General features: G+C 43.0%; 1 protein-coding gene across 1 annotated transcript in view; it reads left to right on the plus strand.

Moving 5' to 3' along the window:
- The first annotated feature begins 281 nt into the window (after positions 1–281).
- Positions 282–23,898, plus strand: part of PLD1 (phospholipase D1) — a 192,017-nt gene continuing 168,400 nt past the window's right edge. Inside the window, exon 1 of the mRNA XM_040621604.1 lies at positions 282–406. Coding sequence (XP_040477538.1) covers positions 387–406 — 20 coding nt within the window. The 5' untranslated portion in view covers positions 282–386. The remainder of the gene's footprint in view (positions 407–23,898) is intronic.

The raw sequence follows: 23,898 nt of genomic DNA on the forward strand, positions 1-23,898 counted from the left end.
AAATGAGTCATAAAATTTTTGAAAACTTACCAATCAGTTCTCAGCCCAGCACACTCCTGGCGTTAGACTTCTAGAAGATCACTTTGGTAGCAATCTGTAGAAATATTTTGAAAGAGGGTGTGGGGAAAAGGTATCTGAGCCACAGTAGGGGTGAAAAGTAGAAGACAGACTTGGGGAATGTCTTCAGACTCTGCCAGCATGAGGGTTCAAAGGAAGTCAGGTTAATAGAGGTAATGCAGACTTTACTGGTCTGCGTTCAAACGTGGATACGTAGGACCTTTACTAAAAGTCTCTTCCAGGTGCTCTTGGAGTCAGAGATACCTTACCTGTGCTTGCAGAGCCCATGCCCTTGGCAACTTCTGCTTTGGCTGCTTTGTTGATGACCAATGGCCAAAAGGATTTGGAGGTGAGGCCCTGCCCCCACCGTAGCTGTGGGTGCCTTCCTGGAGAATGGGATCCATGCCAAGGAAGCCATGTGCCCGGCTTTATTTTCCTAAGTTTGCAAATCTGAGGGAGGAGGTGCTAGAAAGAAATGGTGTGTACCTCGGACACCTTGCATACATTTGTGTCCAGGAGCCCAATGTCGCCAGGTGGTTTTTCCATGACTCACAGAGGCGAGGGGGCAGACAGCCTTTTCCATGTCTTCCCGCAGCTGCTGACTGCCACAGTCTCCACTGCTGTGGAGCTGGGCCGGGAAACAGCCCCTTGCCCTCTGCTGATTTGGCCCCTGGAAGTCACAGAGGCCTCTCTGTCCGAAGGCCCCCTTCCCTCCTTGCAGATTAGCTGGTGGAGATGAATGCCTGAAGGCCAGGAGCCCCGTGATCCATTGGCACTCCTGGAGTGGGTGAATTTCATTTGTGGGTCACCCAGCCCCCACTACTCGGAGTAGAAAAATAAGGGAGTAGATACAAGGGCGAACATGGCCCCTGGGTGCGTGGTGGAGCCAGGAACTGAGGTGTGGAATATGGGGGGTGGGGGACACATGTGTGTGGCTGGGCTGGGGAAAAGGGAAAGAGGATGGAATGGAGAGGCGAGGCCGATTTTGATCGTGTTCAGTTCTGAACTAGATGACAGGTGCCTGTGGAACAATAGTTCAGTGGGTTGGGGGCATTCGGGGAAAGAGAGGAGAGAATTGGTGGCATTGCGAGTTGTAAAGCTGGTGAGGCCGGGCCTGAGACGCTCCTCCCATGAGGATGTGGAATGAGAGGCATTGACAGGTAGACTTGCCAGAGCTCAGAACCCCAGGGAACAGCAGTGCTCAGGAATGGTGTCAGGGGTCAGGGGCCCAAGAACCGGACAGGGAGGAATGTCCGGGGAACTCTGAACGGAAGGAAATGGCACAAAGGAGCGGAGGCACCACGGTCGTGGTTCGTGCTGGGAGCAGTTTGGCCCATTGTGTTCACGCTCACAGTTCCCCAAGTTTATCTCTTCAGAGTTACGATTATGCACACTCGCCTCCTTTCCTCCCTCTAAATAAAGGAGTCAGAGACTCTGCAGTTATCATAAATGACCCAGGGTCAGGAAGACATCTGACACTTTTGCACGATTCAATACTTTGATCCGGTCTTTTATAGTCTGTGTGAGGAGTAAACAAACTTACTTTAAGCTAAAGGGAAATGTCAACTTTTTTCCTGTTTGATGTTGCTCGCTGTGTTTTCCATATTAATCACTTCATTTTCTCCCTTGGTCACGGGCCTGATATTTTTTCTCTCTCACAGTTGTCAGCTGCCTGGCGTGCCAGGCACTTTCTCACCATGATGGAGTGACACAGTAGAGCTCCTGCAGGCAAGGTTACCACCCAAAGTGTGTGCTACCCTTGGTGGTTCTGTTCACGAGCATCCGGAAAGCCCGGTGCTACTGAGCTGAATTTATAGGCTTTGAGACGACCGTCTGTGTGGTTTGCATTCAGCAAAAAATCAACCCCAGACATGTTCAAGGGTTGTTGGTTTGGGAGAAATTAGATGACTCCGCCATGAAAAGACAGAGCCTATCTAGGGATAGTAGAGTGAATTTTCTACATCACAAATCTGCCGAATAAGTGGATTTGGATGTGACCACAGGCTTGCCACATGAAATTCTACTCCATGGGAATTAAAGTTAGTGGCTTTGGGAAGACATTTATTGCAGACTGTGAAAACGTTCTCGTATCCTTTTGCGAGAGCACAGAAGCAAGGAGAAATAAAGATGGATTTTGACGATAGCTGTCTGTCTGCTCTAATCCTCTTAAACACTTGGTGTGTCCCCATGCACATAGCAGTGAGATTAAGTACAGCTATTCCTTATAATGCATCAACATGGATGTGTTAGTCAACTGCTACGGAAATAGGAAAACTAGAGGAAAAAATCCTTGGATCAGTCAGGTATTGTGTTTAGCTACAGGCATCAGAACACCCCCCCCCCCCCCCCCCCGCCGCTGCCTGTGGCTTTGCTTGTCTTGTAAAAAGCAGTCTGCAGGCAGGCAGTTGTGACTGGCCTGATGGTTGCAGGCACCCTCAGCTGGTGGTGGCTCTCACCAGCTCTCCAGTCTGCCCTGTCCTGGTTGTGGCGCTTGTCCAAGATGGCTGCTGGAGCTCCAAACCTCGTATTTACAGAGCAGGGAGAGGATGAAGAGGGGGAAGAAGGGCCTGCTGTCTCCCAAGGACCTGCATCAGAGTTCTGTCACTCTTACATACATCTCACTGGCCAGAGATGAGGCACTATGGCCTCGCTGTGGCATTGAGGTGAATTCACTCCATCTCTAAATTGTTATAAATCTCATCTTTTAAAAATTAATTCACCCCCAATCTTCTGTTCCCCTGGTCATTATTGCAAGAGATTGGGAGAGAGCTCATGGAAGAGTAAGATTCTTTAGTTTCTTTCTGGATGATTCCATGCCAAGAGGTCTTTCTCCGTCTTCTCAATAGTAATAACTCCAATATCATGAACTAGTCAGGGTAGATCGAAGAGGCAGAGCTAGTAGGTTATATGAATTAAGGGATTTATTATAAGGAATCGGCTTACTCATTTATGGGGCTTGCAAAGCATGCTGGAAATCCATAAGGATTTTGAAATTCAGGTGGTCAAGAAAAATCTATCATGAGCAGACTGGATCTTCAAGAACAAGAGCTAAAGCCTCGAGTCTCTGAATTCAGGGAGGGTTTAAGCCTTTCTTTAAAGAGCTCTCAGCTAATTCTGTCAGTCCCATTCAGTACCGTAATCTTTCTTTTGAATAAATTCAACTGATGACATGCCTAAATTACATCTGCAGATCCCCTTCACAGCGGCACTAAATTAGTATTTGATTAACTAACTGGGGAAAGGTGTGCGTATGTTGAAAAAGGCTGCTGCCTCCCTTCTTTCCCCTGGTGCTCGAAAGAGAATATTCGTTGCCGCCAACCTGTACAGAAAACATACAAGGAAGGTAATTCTGGGACATGTAGTTGAGGCTAGCCAAGTTGACACATGACAAAGCCATCATATACCATGATTTAGCTGTCATCTCGAGAGAGCTGGGGTAAAAACAAATCAGTGTTTCCTCATTTCTGATATTCTGGAGGAAGGTGGACTGACCTGCCATTGGTAGCTAATGAGAGCCTGGTATTGCGCATTTTAATTTTTCTGCTTTGTTTTCCCTCTCTCTTTATCAGAGATAGTTAAGACTTTATTCTTAATATTTTCACTAGCAAGTAAAGGGCTTTGAGGCTCATCAGCCCTTGCGAGCTTATCAAAGTTAACAGAACTTAAAATTTATTTTTAAAACGATTCTGGCAAGATGTCCAATTTTTTAATTGCACAAATCATTTTTCTCATCTGTACCTTTCTGTCTTCTATATATAGAGATGTGAACGGTGCCTTTCATTCTTTATTCAAACCAAAAATAGCTTTGTAACTAAAGGAAGAATTAGTAGCGCTTCAGATTTGTTTTCCGTGATGAGACTCAGATGCTCATTCATCTTTTATTGGAAGAGTTCTCTATATTCTCTTTGAAAATAATGGCTCTATTGAAATATGATTGGCACGCTATGGAGTTCACCTTTTTAGAGTGTACAAGTCAGTGATTTTTAGTATATTCACAAAGCTTTGAGTTAATCACCACTAATTCCAGAACTGCTATATTCTTTTATATTAAATATAGATGTGAATATCTTAAGACAGTGAAGAGTTTGAAAAACTTAGTTCTGTTATCCAATTTAAATTCACTTGAAAACAGGAGTTGGTGACTTTTGGAAAGGGCAGAGTTGCAAACGGTTGAGCTTGATTTTGTGAAAAGAATACACATAGGCCTTTGTTATGGGATTTTCTACCAAATTTAAGTATATTATTCCCTCGGATGTATTTCGAAATCAGGGCTTTCATTCGTTTGTTCAACAAATATTTATTGAACATGACTCGGTGTCAAGCTAGTGTCCAGTGAGACTGTCAGAAACCTTGTGGTCAGGTGGGCGGAGGGATTGGTAAAGTCAGTGCGCTGGAACTAGCAGACCCCGTGCGCGGGGATCCCATAACTGTGGATTTGCAGGAGGGAAGGGACCACAGGTCTTGAGAACACATCTCAACATTCCATGAGAAACCCAGGTCTTCCTAGGGGTTGGTGTAACAGCAGATAGCAGCAACGTGACTAAGGTCTTCCAAGAAGTGGACCCAGATTCTGGGAAGCGCAGCGAGTGTTGCTGCAGCTAGGGAGATATGAATTGAAGGGTTTCCACTGCGGTGTGGTTCGCATCCTCCCTTCCTTCCTATCCTCTTCTTAAACATCACCTCTCGGAGAGGCCTCCCCTGAGCATCTCTCGGAAGGAGCGCCCAGGCCTGCTCCATCACTTGCTCTGCTATGTCTTCTGAGCTCTGGGTTGTATGTCTGCCACTGAAGCCTCCCTCTCCACGGCTGGTAACATTAGAGCAGATGTCTTGGTTGTTTGCCGCGCTCTCCCCAGTACCACGTCTAGTACCGTGTCTGGCACGTAGTGCTAATAAAGATTTCTTGCAAGCACGAGTGAAGGATCTAACAAAAGGTGTGTGACTTAAGAACCTCCCCAAAGTTCCCACATCTACCTCCATTATCTTCGCTGGTTATGATGTCAACATAGGAGTTTTGGGGGGGGACACAAACATTTAGGCCGAAGCAAGACCTTTCGCAAAGTGGCTGTCACGTGGCTTCAGACACACCTCTTCTTGACCTCTCTCGGTCTCTTTCTCTGCCCCAGTCCAGGAGTCTCCGTGCAGAGCGTAGACATTGCGCTCTGCAGCTTTAGGGCTCTTTGAATAAGATGCCCTTCCTCCCTTGTCCACTTATATATGGAAACCTCCTCTGTCCTTCTGGAGTCTTCCCTGACCACCCATCTTCCCTGCATTCTGAGCCACTTCTGTCCCCTCCTTTCAGGCACAGCTCTGCTCGTGCCCAGTAGACTTTTGTTGTTGGGCCACACAGGCAGCCTCCTCTGTGGGTTTGCCAGCTTTTTGGGGACAGTGTATGTTTTACTCAGTTTTGAATCCTCAGTGCCTAGCAGAGTGCCTAGCAGAGAGTAGGCATTCAGTAGGTCGTGGAACGAAGAGATAAAATTCAAATAAGCCGTCTTAGGAACGGAGGCCAACCAACCCCTGTAATGGCCACAGAGAATTTAAGCGCAGACACATCACCGGACTTGGCAGTTGAAGTATATAAACAGAATTCTAACAAGCGTGAGTGTCTTCGGCAGTGATATGTTTTTGCAGACGCGGAGAACCACAGGTCAGCAAAAGTGTCAAAGCTATTTTGTCTAGGACTGAACTGAGTTTCGTTGTCATTTTGGCAGTACTTTCCCGGGTCGGTGTTCAGGGGACGTGAAAAGTTTTTTTAGAACAATTCAAAGAATGTGTAATAAAGTTTGTTATTCTTCTGTTTGTTGCTGCATTGTTTTTGTCTGTTGGTTTTGGTTTTTATTTGGTGAGTTAATGAGAGCCAGGCTGTTGGAAAACCAGAGGCAAGCTGTTTGGTTTACGGACGTGCTAACTGAATGCACTCAGCTGTATGCGTGCGCTGGGAATGCTGGGCATGAAGGGACAGTGCATGCCTGCCACCTCCCTGGCCTTGTCCGCCTGTGGACCTGGCCTGGTTTCTCGGCGGTTGGTAACTGACACTGCTGTTGCTGTCCATTAGCCGTCTCCTCGGTTTACAGGTGCACGTATCCTGCCTTCAGTGCTCGCAAAGAGAAAGTGCAGACGCACTCACAAGCACAGAGGGATTTTTTGCGTTTCAGGCTGACCGTCATAATGGTTTTTCCAAAAAAAGTCTTTTTCTCTCTTTTTTTTAAAATCCAAATTAATTCTTGTATTATCTGAATTTCATTAGATAATGAGGGAAAAGATAGTCCCTTTTCCCAAATGAGTATCCCGGCACAGTGACTGTGCTGCTTCGTGGGAGGTATCTGCCCTCACCCTGCCTCTATATACCCTGCGTATACTGGAACGGCCGCACTCCTCCCCCCTAACACACACCACGCCACGGACATTAAACACCACGAACATGAATACCACACCATGAACATTAAAAAGGGAAAAAGTCCTGAATTTAATTTTCTGGGCGTGCTGACATCAAATAAATTATAACATATGCAAATATACTTAGATTCCTTTCCTGGTACATACATTCATAACATTGTCACTTAGGTTAATATTATGGTTGTGCGGTTTTTCGAGGGTGCTGCATTTTGTACAGTCAGTTCTTGCTGTGTGAAAGAAGCATCAGCCACTTGGGGACACCCAGGTATTTATTTAATGGAAAAAAAAAAATTCCCAAACGGCAGTAATCGCCAACAGAAAGTAATTTGATTTTAAGATAAAAGGGGAAAAATATTCAGTGCAGATAGACCCTTTCAACATAACTAATTTGGAAAGTCTGTCTGTGTTGAACACAGATGACCATATTCTAAGGAAGGAAATTCACCAGACAGCCTGATTTATGGCATAGAGTCAGTAAAAACCCAGCCAGGTTCCTGTTAGTGGGTACTTCCACACAGGCCTGCAGCCTTGGGCATCTCGGAGGGAGGCTGGCAGTGGAAGAGCAGAATGAGCAGTGAGAATTCAACCGTAAGCTTCCCCAGGGCCAAGACCACATTTTCTCATTCTCTGTCGTTTGCTGGGTGCCTAGCATTCTGCTGGAGATGCGCACTTGTAACCATTTGTTCAGTGAACGCTGCATGGATGCATTGGGTGAATGTCCAAGGCGCAAAGAATGGGTGGACAGAGAATAGAAGATTTAAAGCAATGATGACCTCCTAATTAATAAAGGGAGTTCATTAGCATGAGACATAACCACAAGGCAATGCATGTGTTATAAGATATATTTGCTTGGCTAGAACGTTTGCGTGAGAGACCAGAATTGGTAGGGCAATTCCCATGTTACCCATTCTAGTCGAAATTTTGTCCAGTTGAGCTTTGTATTATGTACGTGTGATATATGTGTATATATATGATAGACTTGTTCATTTGCATTTTGAGTATGTAATCAAACATCACAGAAGCTCAGACAACACGAATGCTCAAATTAGCAGCCTTTATGGTACCGTCCAATATAAATTCATGATTATAATGTTGCTTTGAGGCCTAAGAGATTCTGAAATGCCTTTTGAATTCTTAAATAGTATTTAATGATGTTAGGTTATTTTTAGGGTTCTCACTTGTTTACCCTATTCTAATTCCTTGAGCATTCAAGGCCCTAGGAACTGCGTAGGTCACTCAGTTGTTTTACTAACCCCTCATGCAGGAACGGAGGGTCGGGTCGGTCTGCCCAGCCAGTTCTGATCAGCTCCCCCGTGGTTCTAGCTTCCTGAATCTTTTCTTCAGCTTTGCAGCTTCAGAAATTCACTTTCATGAATTCAGCCAGGGGTCAGGGAACCCTACACATTTGCTAGAAATCAAAGTCACTGGGGGCTGATGAAGACCAGGTTACTATTTTATTTAAGAAGCTATTATTTCCATGTAGTTCGGATAGTTTATTGGTGAGTAAAATATTCTTATACTAGGAAAATGTGGTGTGAAACCACATTAAGGTCACAGGGGTCCTTGGAGAGTACAGAGCAAAGGGAGCCTGATGGCCTTGATCGGGAAGCACCGTTTCTACCTCGGAAGTTCGATCCCAGGGGCATTTATTGAGCGCTGTTGCATGTAAAGGAAAGGGAGCCATCCGCGGTTGAACCCTGTTTATGCTGCAAGCCTTGTGCAAGCTTGGTGCTTTTACACACTTGAGTTTGCATGCTTGTGGCCCCTAAATCACTGTGGAGAATATAGGGCTGAAAGAAGCAGCCTCTATCCTTAAAGACATTCTAGACCTGTGCCGTCCTGTTTGATATGGGTACGTGTGGCTAGGAAGCACTGGAAATGTGGCCAGTCCAAACTGAAATGTGCTCTAAGGGTAAACTGCACACTGGATTTCAAAGATTGAGTACAAAAGAAATGTAACATATTTCTTTAATAATTTTATATGAATCATGTTGAAATTACATAGCATTTTTGGATAAATTTAGTTAAATAAAATGTCACTAAATTATTTTCAGTTTCTTTTATTTTTTAATGTGACTGCTAGAAAATTTAACATGAGGGCGCCTGGGTGGCACAGCGGTTAAGCGTCTGCCTTCGGCTCAGGGCGTGATCCCAGCGTTCTGGGATCGAGCCCCACATCAGGCTCTTCCGCTATGAGCCTGCTTCTTCCTCTCCCACTCCCCCTGCTTGTGTTCCCTCTCTCGCTGGCTGTCTCTGTCTCTGTCGAATAAATAAATAAAATCTTAAAAAAAAAAAAAGAAAATTTAACATGACATACGTGGTTCACATTTCTGTGTCACACTGTGTATCTGTTGGGACGGTGCTATTACACAGGCAGGGCACGTATATAAATTGCTAGAACCTCATGATGGGCATTTAAGTTGGGGTAAACTTTTTGAAGGATAATTTGGCAAGAGCCCATGATTCAAAAATCTGGATCTCTGAGTTAACTTAGTCAGACACGGGATGCTGAGCTTAAAATAGGCACACCTACCATTGTGTTGAACTTTTCTCATTAGTCCCTCTAAAACGTTTATTTGTACTGTCAACGGCTGTTCATTGATTCATTATGATGCCAGGCACCGTGTGAGGCATTCTGAGTCCAATACAAAGATAAATCATGGAGAGTTCCAGGCTGGAATTTTAGATGAGTCTCTGTAAGGGGTCGATTCTGTAGGTACCGAGTGGCTATGATACCAGATACAACCGGATAGACCTCTGAAGAGGTGCTGATGTAGAACTCTGGCACCTGCAGAGGACTGTGGTCACTGCCTGTGTTTGAGCTGGAACCCGAGGATAGGAGGATGTGCATGGGCAGAGATTGGGCAGGTGCAAGGGATGGACTAGGCAGAGGGGACAGTAAGAACAGGAGGTCAGAGGTGAGGCTGGAGGGGTCTTGTAGGAGGAAAGGGAGTTCACCTGCCTGGGCCATGATGTTTGTGCAGGGGGGTGGTAAAGGCTGGACTTGAATGGCAGAAGGTCAGGCTTAGGAATCTGGACTTTTCCCTGTAGTGCTTAAATGCCAGTGAGTGTGTGGTGCCTTAAAACAGTTTCTCAAATACCCGACTAGCAGTCTGTCTAAAATTCTGAATGCCTGAGTCGTGGCATCTTTTTTTTTTTTTTCTTCTTGAGAGTGAGGTGACTTAATGCTTAAAATTTTTAAAAGATTTTATTTATTTATTTATTTATTTATTTATTTATTTATTTATTTGAGAGAGGGAGAGTGTGCAAGTGTGAGTAGGGGGAGGGGCAGAGGGGAAGGAAGAGAGAATCCCAAGCAGACTCCCCACTGAGCATGGAATCCAATCCAGGCTTGATTCCACAACCCTGAGATCATGACCTGAGCTGAAACCAAGAGTCGGACACTTAACTGACTGAGCCACCCAGGCGCCCCAGTGCTTAAATGTTTTTAAAATAAATTCTTTTGAAATAATTACTTTGAGTCTAGTTTCTTCAAATCCTTCTAATGTTCTATTTATTTTGTTCCAAGTAGCAACTCATTCCCCTTAGGAATGGGAAATATAAGACCAGAAGGCATGTGTTAAGGGACAGGAGAATAAATTTTTCTCTCCTAGCCAATTTGTTGGGATGGAAAATCATACCAACCCTTTGTCTTGCATTTCCCATTCCTTGAAAATAAAGAACATTTCTATAGAAATTATTTTTAAGCAAATGAGGGCAAATAGCCTTAGCGTCTTAGACAAAATTGGTACACACACTGTCCAAGCACAGAGAATTATAGAGGCCAGAGGGCTGAAGATGCTGGGGAGTGTTACAGTTAGGAGAGTGGACACAGGAGTCAGATATGAGGGTTCAAATCCCAGCTTCACCATCCACCAGCTTTTCTGCTCACTTCTGATATTCCCAGATTGATTGTTACCTCCAGCCCTTGACTGCTACCTTTTTGCTTTCCATTAATGCCCCGTGTGTTCTGCCTTTCCCCTTTTACTCACCTTTTCATCTTGTCCATTGTGTTGCCCCTCTCCTCCCTCTGCCTTACTCTCCTGCAAAACCCAGTCCGGGTAAAAATCAGGGTTATACAGTTATTATTCTGCACTCTGCTCCAAACAGCTGAGTATATCTGGGAAACACGCACACACACCCCCCCCACCTCTCTGATGACATTAAATTGATCACTCCACCCTCTCCAGTGACACTCAGCACTCCGGCAATCCTACCACATTCCCCAGTAAGTTCATACTTTCCCTCTCCCAAGTAACTATTTCATACCTTTTGCCTCTTTGCTCAAGCCTCTAATATCTCCTCCTGTCCGTCTCTCTGCTAATGATCCTGCTGCTTATTTCACAGGGAAAATAGAAGCAGTCAGAAGAGCAGCACCTCCTCTTCCCACTGCCAGATCCTCCTGCCTTCACACATAATTCTGTCCCCCAAAGTCCGCTCTTTGCCACGGATGAGCTGTGTGTGCTCCTGGCAGAGGTCCACCTTACCCACAACCCACCAGGTCTTGTGCTCTTGTCTGTTCAGAACTTGGTTTCTACAGGATTCTCCCACTAGCTTCATCATTGTACCTCTTTTCACTGGGTCATTCTTACTATTCAAACATTCTGTAATCTCTCTCTTCTTTAAAAATACACCTTTTAATCTTTTGTTTCTCACCGGCTTTGCCCCACCTCTCTGCTCCTCTTAATTTTTTTTAAAGATTTATTTATTTCAGAAAGGATGGGGGCAGGAGAGGGGCAGAGGGAGAGGGAGAGAGCATCTTAAGTAGATTCCGGGCTCAGTCCCACAACGCTGAGATCAGGACCTGAGCTGAAACCAAGAGACCGATGCTTAACCGACAGCGCCACCCAGGCGCCCCTCTCTGTTCCTCTTCAAAGCAAAACTCTTGAGTGAGTTGTCTGCTCTTGCTCCCTCCAGTTCCTTACCTTTTACTTTCTCCCCTGCCCGGCATTTTATTATGAACATTTTCAAATATACAGATAAGTTGAAAGAATTTTAAAGTGAATACTGCTGTAACCACCACCTAGACTCTGCAATTAATGTTATGTCTTACTAACTATAACAAACACATATCTTGCCATCTGTCCATCCCCTATCATTTCATCAACCCATCTTATGTTTGGATACATTTTAAACTAAGTTGCAGGCATCAGTAGACTCTGTCTTAAACTCTCCAGTGTGCATATTGTTAACTGGAGTTCAGTATTTGTCTATAGTTATTTTATCTTTTGAGGTATAATTTATATACCCTGAAATAACAGATCTTAAGTGCACCCCTCAGAGTTCTGATGAATGAACACACCACCTCTGCAACCAAACCCTCCTCAAGGTATGGGGTATGACCATCACCGCAGAAGTTTCCCTCACGCTCCATGCTCCTGTATGTACTTTTATTTGTAAGTTCTTTCACTCAACGTAATATTTTTGAGATTCATCCATATCATGTATATTTCATGTCTTTCCATTGCTCAGTATCATTCCATTATTAAGTATTCTGTAGCTAATTATTATTATTCCATTGTTTGACCATACAACAGTTGTATCTCATTTTCTTGGTGGATACCTGAGCTCTTTCTGGTTTGGGCCATTAACTTGCCATGAAAAAACACAAAAGTCGTTTTGTGCATATGTGTTTTCTTTTCTCTTGATGAAACACTTCGGTGTGAAATTATTTGGTTGTGGGGTAGGTATATATTTGTTCTATGAGAAACTGCCAGAACTTCTTCTAAAATGGTTGTCTTGTTTTACACTTGGACCAAGAGTATATGAGAATTCTGGTTGTTCTGCATTCTTGCCAGCATTTGATTTTGTCCATTCTGGTGTGTATGTATGTCGTTTCTTTGATCAATATTAACATTAAGCATTTTTTCATGTGCTTATTAATCATTAGTTTATTTTCCTCTGTGAAATGTCCCATCAAATCTTTTGCTGTCTTTTTACTGAACTGTAGTCCTTTGTCAGATATATGATTTACATGTATTTACATATATTTTCTTCTAGGCTTTGATTTACCTATTCTTTTTCTTAATGGTGTCTTTTTGATGAACAGAAATTTTTAACTTTGATGAAGTCTGATTTTTTTCCCTTTGCGTTTATTGCTTTCTGTGTCATCTAAAAGCTTTACAGTTTTAGCGTTTACATTTAGGGTTATGAACCATCTGAAATTAATTTTTATATATGGTCCAAGGTTGAGGTCGAGATTTATTTATTTTTGTCATATAGGAATTTAGTTTTTTAGCCTCAGGTGTAGATCCTTTCCTTCTTTATTGGATTTTTCTGTTGATTTGTGAAAATTCAAATATCCATATAAGTGTGGGTCTGTCCCTGAGCTCTCTTTTCTGTCTCATTGGTCTATTTGTTGATTCCATGTCAGTTATCACACTGTCTTGGTTACTGTCGACTTAGTAGTCAAAGTCTTAATGTCAGGTAGTATAAGTCCTCCAGCTTTGGTCTTACTTTTTATGATGGCTTTGGCTATTCTAGGTCATTTGCATTTCTATACACATTTTAGAATAAGCTTGTCAATTTCTACAAAAAAGTCCAATGAGATGTTTGTGATTAGGATTGTTGAATCTGTTGGATCAGTTTGTGGAAAATTGACATCAATATTTTGTTTTTTAATCCATGAATATGGTATATCCACTTATTTAGGTCTTTAATTTCTTTCAGCAATGTCTTGTAGTCACATTCTCATTTGAACTCACTCTGTTTAGGTTTTTGTGCCCAGTTCCCCTGAAACCACTCTTGCCTCATCACCAGTGACCTCCATGTTGTTGTATTCAATGGCAAGTTCAGTCTTCCTCTTACTTCATTTCTCAGCTGCCTTTGACATAATTGATCACTCTATACTTGAAGCATTTTGTTCACTGCCTTCTTTTTTTTTTTTTTTTTAGATTTTATTTATTTATTTAACAGAGATAGAGACAGCCAGCGAGAGAGGGAACACAAGCAGGGGAAGTGGGAGAGGAAGAAGCAGGCTCATAGCGGAGGAGCCTGATGTGGGGCTCGATCCCATAACGCTGGGATCACGCCCTGAGCCAAAGGCAGATGCTTAACCGCTGTGCCACCCAGGCACCCCTGTTCACCTGGCTTCTATCTCATCATGTTTTCCTGCTTTTCTTCCCAACTCACCATCTGCTCTTTTTTGGCCTCCTTTGATATATCCTTCTCTTCTTTCTAACATTTAGATGTTAGAGGGCCCTCAACCTCAGTCCTTATCCTTCTGTGCTTTATCCATTCTCAGTAGGTCAAATGGTGTAAATATGTTATTAAAAGCCAACTGACTTCCAATTTTATATCTCAGTTCAGAATCCTGGCCTTACATAGCCAAACCTCAGACTTATATTTACAACGTCCTACTGATCCTCGTTTGGTTATCTAAAAGGTATATCAGGGACTCAGCTGGTTAACTATCCAACTCGATTTCAGCTCAGGTCATGATCTCGGGGTCATGGGATCGAGTCCTGTGTCAGGCTCCATGCTCAGTGTAGAGCCAGCTTGAGATTCTCTCTCTCCCTCTCCTTCTCCCCCTCCCTCCACTCGAATGCTCTCTCTCTCTCTCAATAAATAAATAAAATCTTAAAAACAATAAAAAATAAAAAGTATTTCAAACTTAATCATGCAAAATGGAGCTCTTGATTTGCCTCTAAAACATACTGCCCCTCCTTACCCTCCACTACGCACTGTGTCCCAGCTCGGTCACTGGACTTTTCTCCCTGTTGCTTATATGCCAGTCTTAGAGTTTTCCTTGACACCTCTTTTTCTTTTACATCCCGCACAGAAGACCGACAACCCACATCAGAATATTCTCTTGGCTCTATCTTCACAATATACTTTAGATTTTTCTACATAGCCATCATTCCAGTCCAAGCCACCAACATCTCCCACCTGGTTTACTGCAGGATTCTTCTAAGTAATCTGCTTTCTCTTGGTCTATTCTTCAGTCACACAACTGGAGTAATGTTTTAAAATGTCACAGCATTTCACTCCCCTGATTAAAACCTTTCAGGGCTTTTCCATTATATTTCCGGGTGGGGGGGGACTGTGCAGTGGTTTGCAGAGCTTTATGCGATCAGACCTCTCTGTTTGCTCTCTGACGTCACTCTCTTCTGTTGCTCTCTCTTTCACAGCACTCTGACTGCACCGACCTTTCTATTGTTCTTGAACACTCCAAGCTTGGTTTGACCTCAGGGCCTCTGCTGTTACTGTTTCTTTTGCCTGGAACCTTTCCTCCAGATAATTACATGGCTTGTTACCTTACTCCATTCAGGTCTCTGCTTAAGTGTCATCTCCCCAAAAAGGCTTTTTCTGACTACCCTCCCTAAGGAGTGGGCCGCCTACCCAATGATCACTCCCCAGTCCCTTACCCTGCTTTGGTTTTCTTCTTAGCACTTAGCATTATCTGGTTTGCTATTTATTTGTTGGTAGTCTATCTGTCCTAATAGAATACAAGTTCCCTGAGGATAGGGAATTTCTGCTTGGAATCATTAAATGCTGTTAACAGTGGCTGTCGACATAATAGCTGCTCAATAAATACATGTAGAATGGATGACTCCGGGCAAGTTAACCTTGCTGGCCCCGTTTTCTTCATCTGAGAAGTGGGGGAAATAATGATATCTAACTCATAGGGCAGATGTGCATGTCAGAGTATTGGGTGTAGTAAGATAGTATGGTGATAGTGTTGGCTGTTATTATAATTACTATTTAATAATATAAATGATTTAAGTCTCATGATCAACAAATAGATATGAATGCTCTCTAAGGTAAAATTAATTTGCCTGGTGTATGCTTTCGATAATGGTTGGTTTTAGAGGTGTAACCTATGATCTGCAGTTCTTGATAACTTAGTTGGAGGAAATAGATACAACCACATGAAAAGTTAAATGCCATAGGATATTTAAATAACCAATCCGGACAACAGTGGAAACATCATCAAGCATGATTAGCTGTCTAATGTGTTTGCTGCTGATTGTTCGAGGTGTGATAAATAAAAACGATTTTTTTTCTAAACCCAGGTGATCTGACAAGGCTTTGTGGACAATGTGGGTTTGGGTTGCCCCAGGAACAGCTGGGGAGGATTTTAGTCTTTTACTGATTGTGAAGGAGAAAGGCATCACAGGTGGGGCCATGACACAAACCTGAAGCAGGGGAAGAACTAGGGGGTGTGAAGATTGAATAAACCTTTGTGACTGGTGGAAGAAATATAACGAGGAAGCTATTTGAGAGCAATGTAAAGAAAACAGGGTGGGAACAAAACAGGTGGCTTTGGGCAACAGGAACTGCTGGGGCACAGGAGTCCTTCCAGTTACTTAGATTGGGCAAGCTAGGCAGGCAGTGCTTCTGGGTGGTTAGGAAAGAAGGTAGCATCACAGGCTTGTTGCCGCCAGGTTCAGTGCCCGCTGCCCCCCCCCACCAGGTGGCCAGGGTGTTACCGTTCACAGCACATACAGTGCATGGCTGTGCTGAGTCCGTGTGTCCAACGTGTCCACGTGTCCACAGTGAGGCAGCAGCAGGAGGGCACCATTCTTCTGTTCCTAGGGTCTGGAGACCAATTTTGAACTTTCGTTTTTACCCACAAGAATTCCCATTCTAATTTTTAGGTGATGTGAGTAGAAGGCAAGTGACCATTTTTACTATGGCTCCTTATTATGGAAAGAAAGAAAAAGGAATTTAGAAATTAAAAGCCCATTAATAAACATAATAATTTATGTTTTAACACGCATGTTGAGAAGTACACAACTTGTTTTTCGGAAGACCATATTATGTCAGTCGTATAAAGCCACATTGTGAAAAGGAAATGCATGCATTATATGAGAAGGTGCCAAGTAATCTGTGAATTGATCAGGTTATAAAGAAAGATTAAGATAAGTTTTTTAGTCAGCCATGAGATAAAATCTGCTTTAATGATATAATTTTGTGCAAATTTGCAGTAACCTAAAAGGGTGTCTGTCCTTACACCTTAAGTTTCTTCTTATTACCAAGTTACAAAATGTTGTTACCTTTTGGGGGGTTAGAATATAGTTTAGAGCAATTTTTAGCAGTTAAGAAAATGACTCTGTAAAAGAAGCAAAATAAAAAAATATATATATAGATAGGAGCCATGACAGAGGATGCAGAATGGAGAGTGGATGTGAAGACAATAAGCTATGTTGTTACTGATGCAGCCCTGGCAACACGCGTCACAGATTAAATAATGAACGCCAGTTAGCGGGCACAGCGAGGAGGGAACAGAGAGTGCATTGTTTTAGTTTGTCTATCTAATTTCAAACTAATTGCTTAAGTACAGGCTTCTGCTCTGGTTATAGCCAAAGGAAAATTAAACAGTTGAAATATTGTAAATTTTGTAACTCACCCTGGATCGCCAACGAGAACTAAATAAAAGAGCTTTGAGCAAAGAATCCAAATAAATTGTGAGGCTTGCCTAAAGATGGAAGCCCGGAAAGAAGCAGGATCAACTCTTTGGGCTCTGCACTCACTATTCCTTCCTCTCCGGGTCAGGTTCTCGCTGATTTGATAAAAGGGATAGACTTCACACACTCTTCTGTGCTCACGACTGCAGCCCCATAGAGCAAGGGTGGTGGATGCCACGTCCTCTCACTCCCACCCCCCAGGAGAGGTGTCTTCCCGGGTTGTGGCCTCTCTGAAGTTCCACGCCGTTGGGGTTGACTTTTCCTACTCTGGATCTTTGTGATGAGCTAATGAGCTGATACACGTGAAAGCACTTTGCTGACACAAATGAAGGGATGAAGTATTTTTATATACTATTTTTAGGGTGTGCAGTTGGTGGAGGAAAGAACACAAGTCAGAGATCCTGGGTTTGAATCCTGGGTCATCTACTAGGTCCCCCCTTTTCTGAATTCCTTTTAAAAATCTCTGTGGTTTTTTCTTTCTCCCCTTAAATCATACAGATGTTCTTTTTTTTTTTTTTTTAAAGATTTATTTGTTGATTTTAGAGAGAGAGAGAGTGTGCACGTGTGAGCAGGGGGAGAGTCCCAGGAAGAGAATCTTAAGCAGACTCCCCGCTGAGCAGGGAGGCCGCCACAGTGGCACTTGATCTCATGACCCTGAGATCATGACCTGAGCCCAGATCAAGAGTCAGATGCTTCACTGACTGAGCCACTCAGCGCCCCCTAGATGTTCTTTATTTTTGTGTGTGCGCCATGGGGTGCCTTTGGCATTCTAGAGAAGTTAATGAATCCCTTTTCAGAATAATGTTTAATGCATGAAATTAAATGCGTAGACTTACATGCATAAAGTTAGAATGCATTGGATTACAAAGGAAACCAATTATACTGATACACAGTTATCCGTATACCAAAAAATGCGTAACATTATAATACATATCCTTTCTTATTTATATTGATATTACATATCAAGAACTAGTGGCAGGTGTAGTAACTACTACACTTTTGAAGTAGTGATGAGTGGAAAAGACACTTTGAGTTATTTGCCATGACCATGATGTGATACGAAGATACCTTTGATTTCTACTGTGACAAGTCACAGGTATGGCTGTGTGTTCTCTGAGCAGACTCATTTGTGCCCTCCAGCTGCCGGCCTCCATCCTTTCTGTGCAATGTCTGCTAGTTGTGCACCTTCTGTGCAGGCCGGGAACTGGAGCTCCAGACCTGTATCTCCCGCACGTCCACGCAGGCTGGCCTGCAGGACCCCCGCTCTGCCTCTAAAGTCCAACCCAGGGGCTTGGCTACGCCACCCCTCTTCCTCTGGCCAGCCCCTCCTCCTCCCATGTTCCCAGCTCTGTGGATGCCTCAGCAACCTCCAAGTGGCTCAGGCCCCGAACCTAGCTTCTGCAAGAGAACTAGCTAGCATCCCTGCAGCCTGCATTACGGCCCCAGCCTCCTTGGTAACGCTTGGGAAAGTGTAAGCTTGTACATTTGACTGCACTCGTCTGCCTTTCCATCTACCTGGAATGTCTTCTTAATTTCTACTCACTCTACAAGGCCTGGCTCCTTATTTATCTTTCCAACATGCACATCTCATCACTTTCTGGTTTAAACTCTCTGGATGCCTCTTTGCCTCTGTGCAATTGACATCAGAGGACCCCTGCCTCGTTTGCAGCCTTTTCTTCTGTTCCCTGTGGTCCCTCCAGTGGCCTGTTCCCCATTTCCCTCTTTGCTTGGAAGGCTGAGTGGGTGCCCTCTGGCTAGGGGTCCCTTACCTGCCATGTAGCCTTCTGGTCTCAGTTCTGTGGCTGCCTGGCTGCGAAGCCTTTCCCACTCTGCGCCACCACGAGGACTGTCTATGGGGCAGTTCTCCTCTCCCATCTGCCCTTCCTTGTGTCTGACCAGAGTCTGGCAGGGTTTCCCAAGTGGCATGCACTCGGGAGGACAGAGTTATTAAAGCACGTGGCTAGGAGTGTTTACATCAGAGCCAGTGCTTGGGTTCTCATCCCGGCTCCACCGCTCACTGTTTGGCAAGGTGCTTAGCCTTTAGGGACCTCAGTTTTCTCATCTGTAAAACTGGTATAATAAGACACTGGTGAGATTTAAATGATTTACTACTGGTGAAGTTTAGAACCATGCCCACCATTTAAGCTCTTGTAGTAAGAGCTTAAATATTAGCTGCTATTATTACTAGTTTTGGTTTCAGTAATGTGGCTTGGGCTTATTTAAAAGTCAGATCCTGGGGCGCCTGGGTGGCTCAGTCGTTAAGCGTCTGCCTTCGGCTCAGGTCTTGATCGCAGGGTCCTGGAATCGAGCCCCGTATCGGGCTCCCTGTCGGCAGGAAGCCTGCTTCTCCCTCTCCCACTCCCCCTGCTTGTGTTCCCTCTCTCGCTGTATCTCTCTCTGTCAAGTAAATAAAATCTTTAAAAAAAAAAAAAGTCACTTCCTACTATACTTTTATTTTTTCTGGAGTTTATTACTCTAGTGTAATTTGAAACCCAGTATGTAACTATTTTCATCTCCATTGAGGCTGATGCTGTACATTGTTGGCTGAAATAATTTATATGAGACCAAAGGAAATACTTTTGACAGAGAGGCAGGAACAGTGTTAGGGATTCAGCCTTTTCATAGAGTGGTGGACACTGACCCACCAGTACTCAGCTGGTTGAGTTGGGGGTTTATCCATATTTCTTCCATTTCAGAGATGATGTTGACCTCGCGGGCATTTTTCCTCACAGCTTTTGGGGTAAAGGAGAGATGAATATTACTTATCAGAGGATTTTTCTGGGAATGTAAATCATTGTGTATGTTTGCAAACCAGATCCACATAAAAGAGATGGTTTTCAGTGTAATTATTATTATTTTTTTGCATGAATGCTTTCATATCCTTAAGAATTTTCTGCGCTTGTGGGGGGGGCAACTTTTCATGACCCTTACCGCACGTGGTGTGCGACATTAATGTACCCTTACAAAGGCTCCTTTTCTGCTTTTCCGTTTTTCTTCCAGTGGGAGAGTTGTATTTCCCCTGAGCTTTAACTGTTCCAGCCTTTTCTTGGTTTTGCCACCAGGTGGGGTTCTGACTCCTTTTTAAGGCAAGGGCCTCTTATCTCGTTTTCTCACTGAGGTGCCTGTCTTGACCCCCGTCATTCTAACGTGACCCCGCGAGAAAACGTTGAGCCCTGACCTGGGAGTGGGTGCGGGTGGCAGGCGGGACATGTGTGAGATCTCAGGGAGTCTCCAGGTTTTCATGCCTGAGCTTGTTGTGCTTCTATGCTCATGGCTTAAGTTTCACAGGTTTTGAGCAACTTGATTTTACCGGCAATACGTGTAAATCTTGTTTGGTGGCAAGTGAATCGAGTTTTCCTGGACTCTTTGGTCTGAATTTTTGGCTTAGAAGTAACAAGAGTTAGGTCTTCTTGACCACTAGTTAAATAGGTCTTCTTTAAATAAAGTAGAAATCATGGAAGCAAGCACGGCGATTAAAACTGTCCTTGGAGTTGAAAACTGGGGGCAAACTGTGTATATGGCACTGTGCACACGTTCCATTAAAAAGCAGAGCGTGGATTTTCATTATTTCTTCAGCAACGTGCTGGAACATTATGGACTGTTTTAAGATCTAAATGCCTTAAAGAAATGATCAATTGCCTATTTCTAGAATGAGAAATAAAATTTGAATTTCTTAGTTTGAAACCATGGAAAGTCATATTCAGTTCCATATTTTAAACTATAAGCAACCATAATATTACCAAAAAATCTTTTGTCTTATGAATATAACCAAAATGTAGGTGGTGAAACTGAATTATGAGTTTATACAGACACCAAGTCGGAATCCTAAGTTAGAACGATCCTTGGGTGGTAGCTGTGCTTGTGGCGAGCACAACATAATGTATAGAAATATGGAATCACTATGCTACACACTTCTAACTAATTGTGTGTTAACTATACTCAAATAAAAACCTTAAAGTTGGAAGTTCTTTAATAAATATGCCTTTTGAACTTAAGTTGATTTTTAGACTTTAGAAATTCATGAGGTTTTAGGCTTAATTAATGCTATCCCCCCAAATCTGAAAACAGTACGTGACTTTGATTCTCTCAGAAATAGTAACTTTGTATGTCCCTCTTATGTAAAATGAAATTGCAGTGCTGTATCACCACCACTTAACCACTTGGGCAACATTGTAAAATTCAGGGCTCTAATGGGGAGGGACTGTATTCCTCCTATTTAAAATGAATGAGTCACTTTAATACAGTATCTGAGGAGTGAGAGGGGAGTGAGGGTTCTCTTTAAGTTTGTGTGTTATGGTTTTCTTAGGCAGCAAGTTCAAAAATGAAGCTCGAAGCCTTTGCTCAATTGTGTATGTGGGTTTTATTTCTCGCAGCAGCCCGGTGTCTATTTAACATATGGGGAGTGGTTTCAAGTTCATTACTAAAGCTTATAGGCTAAAGTGCTTTGTGGGCTTGGCTATGACTTAAGTTGCCAAGTTGGGAACAAACTGCTTTCCTTGTGTATGTGGATTCCCTGGGTAGTCCGTTTCCTCCCCTCCAGGCTATCAGCTGCTTTGGAGATTAGTTTCATAGTAAAGGTTCTTTCTGTAGAGCAGTATGAAGCGTCTACTTCCACAGGGGCACCAGGTTAGTAAATAACATTTTGAACTTTCTGCTGCATATGTCAGATTTTCTTTCTGTACTCCCGGGCGGGCGGTATGACGGTCAGCCTAGCAGTTGTGCCGTTGCTGTGTTCCTTTAGAAAATAATGTGAGTTCGGTGATCGTGGGCAGGCTTGGAGGTTAGGATTCTCCTTATAATGTATGCATTGTTAGACAATATTAAAGGCACATGGAAACGAGGATGAAATGGCATATGTGTGTTGGATTGGTCGTCTAGAGATTTGTACTCCTTTGTAAGCATTTTCAGCTCTTTTTTCCGAATTCCTTTCTTTGTGCCCTCCCATTAAATATTCTAGGCATAACTGTGATTTTATACATGGTTGAAAGTACTTTTTTGAACCTCGGGCAGCCGTGCGTTGCCATCCGGCTAGCGGCGTTTTGCCTCACACCCTTGTGCGTGATTGCCTGATGCACGGTTTTCCCTTGGGCCTACTTCTCATAGTTACAATGGACCAGAATATCATGGTGATTTTCTCTTTGAAAAGTCTGGCATTTTTCTAGAATGCGTCAAAAATACTTAATAGCTATCGATGTGGGCAGAGTCTACAGGTGGGTCAGGCTGGACTGAGTCCTTCTTTGTCACTTTTTATTCTTATGTAATTCCTCGGGATCTGAGATTACTTTTGGAGTAAATCTGACTGACAATGGAGTGTGCCTTGTAAAACACAGAACTATTGCTAATAGTAATAAAATGAAATTCCGTGAATAACAGTAAGTGCCAAGAGAGTATCTTCTTTAATTTCATTAAAGACCTAGAGAGTGGTTCTTACCTTTATTAATTTGTCACCAAAGCAACCCCGCATGAAATTGTCGTACAAGAGAAGTTAAATTGGATAATGTTTGAAAGTTTGTAACACTCTACGAAATATTCTTTTTTTTTATGTTAAGTATGTAATGTACTTGTGTTTTTAAATAATGCAAATATGCTTCTGTTATTGTTGCTTTATTTTGCGCCCCTTTTCCCCCACTGGGAAATACAATATATTAGAAAGGATCTGTTCTTCCATGTTCTTTTTTGTTTAAAAAAATAAAATTGACAAAAAAGAGAGACAAAAAGGAACTTTAAAAAAATCTTTGAGGTGACTTGCTAAACTTTAAGGACCTCAGTTCCTTAAGGAGCGCAGTCTCCGTATCTGCTGAGGCTGAAGTTGTTAAGTTATGACAACATGCCATTTCAGGATTACAAAATTGACTGTCCTGTATACCCTGAGACACAATGGTTCAGTTATAATATTGTCCCTGCCTGTGTAGACCTTTTTAATCAGCAAATCCACTAGGTCATTTTAGCTTTAAAAAAAAGGAAAAAAAAAAAAAGGCTAAGACTGCTATAATGTGCTTTAATAGATGCTCTCACTACATATTTGTACCATTATACTATTATTATTAAATGTCCTTAATTTAAAATTTAAAGGAAGACTTTTGTCAATGTGACTGTAGCTGTCCCATGATTTTAAAGAACCATGTTAAGAATATTTTGCTCATCAATTATTTGTGCTTAATTGGCACAGGTAAAAAAAAGCTCACATAAAACTCATTTTTGTCTGGGAAATCTGTTTCTGTGTTCCCAAGGGCTTTACAGCCTTTCATCAAGAGAGGAGAACCAAACCAAATACCACGGAGTAGAAGCACAAATAAACAAATGTGGCGAAGTATAGAATAAGAGGGGAAACTCCCTAAACGCCAGATTTTAGGGTTTTCCCAAAGAATATTCATTAAAATAGTTTCCTTCAAACATGGGGAGGGGAAAAAAAAAAGACCATACGGTAGGGTGTTCAGAATCTGTAATGTGAGGACAAAGCATCTAAGCAGACCTTACTCCTGACTCTAGCACGTGCTGTAGTTCTCGTTCTCATCTTGCTCCGCTCGCTTAGTTTTGTTACGTCTCTGCCTTTTGCCTGAAATCAAGCAGAGACGGGTATTTTTCTCATTCCGTACCATCTAATTTTAAGTGAAGCTTTGAGCTGATTACTTTTTATCAAACATGCCGTCTTGCTGGTGTTCGGAGTACTCTCGATGTTTCCCGAATCTCAGATGCCTTATGAACCTAGCTGGTGAGGCAGAAGCACGTGATCTCTATTTTCTTTTAAAAGGATTCAGAGCTTCAAGGTCAGAGACCAATCTTTAGGCAAGTGATGCCAGTATGAATTGGCCCACATCCCAAACATCAGCAGAACTGACTGGCCGTGGAAGACAGGCACTCGGAGGGAAGAAATGAATATGTAGGAGTAATTGTGACATTAGAAGTCAGTTTTCTTTTCTTTTTTTTTTTTTAAGATTTTATTTATTTATTTGACAGAGATAGAGACAGCCAGCGAGAGAGGGAACACAAGCAGGGGGAGTGGGAGAGGAAGAAGCAGGCTCACAGCGGAGGAGCC

This window comes from Ursus maritimus, unplaced genomic scaffold, assembly GCF_017311325.1.
Source record: "Ursus maritimus isolate PB19 unplaced genomic scaffold, ASM1731132v1 scaffold_4, whole genome shotgun sequence".
Lineage (NCBI taxonomy): Eukaryota > Metazoa > Chordata > Mammalia > Carnivora > Ursidae > Ursus > Ursus maritimus.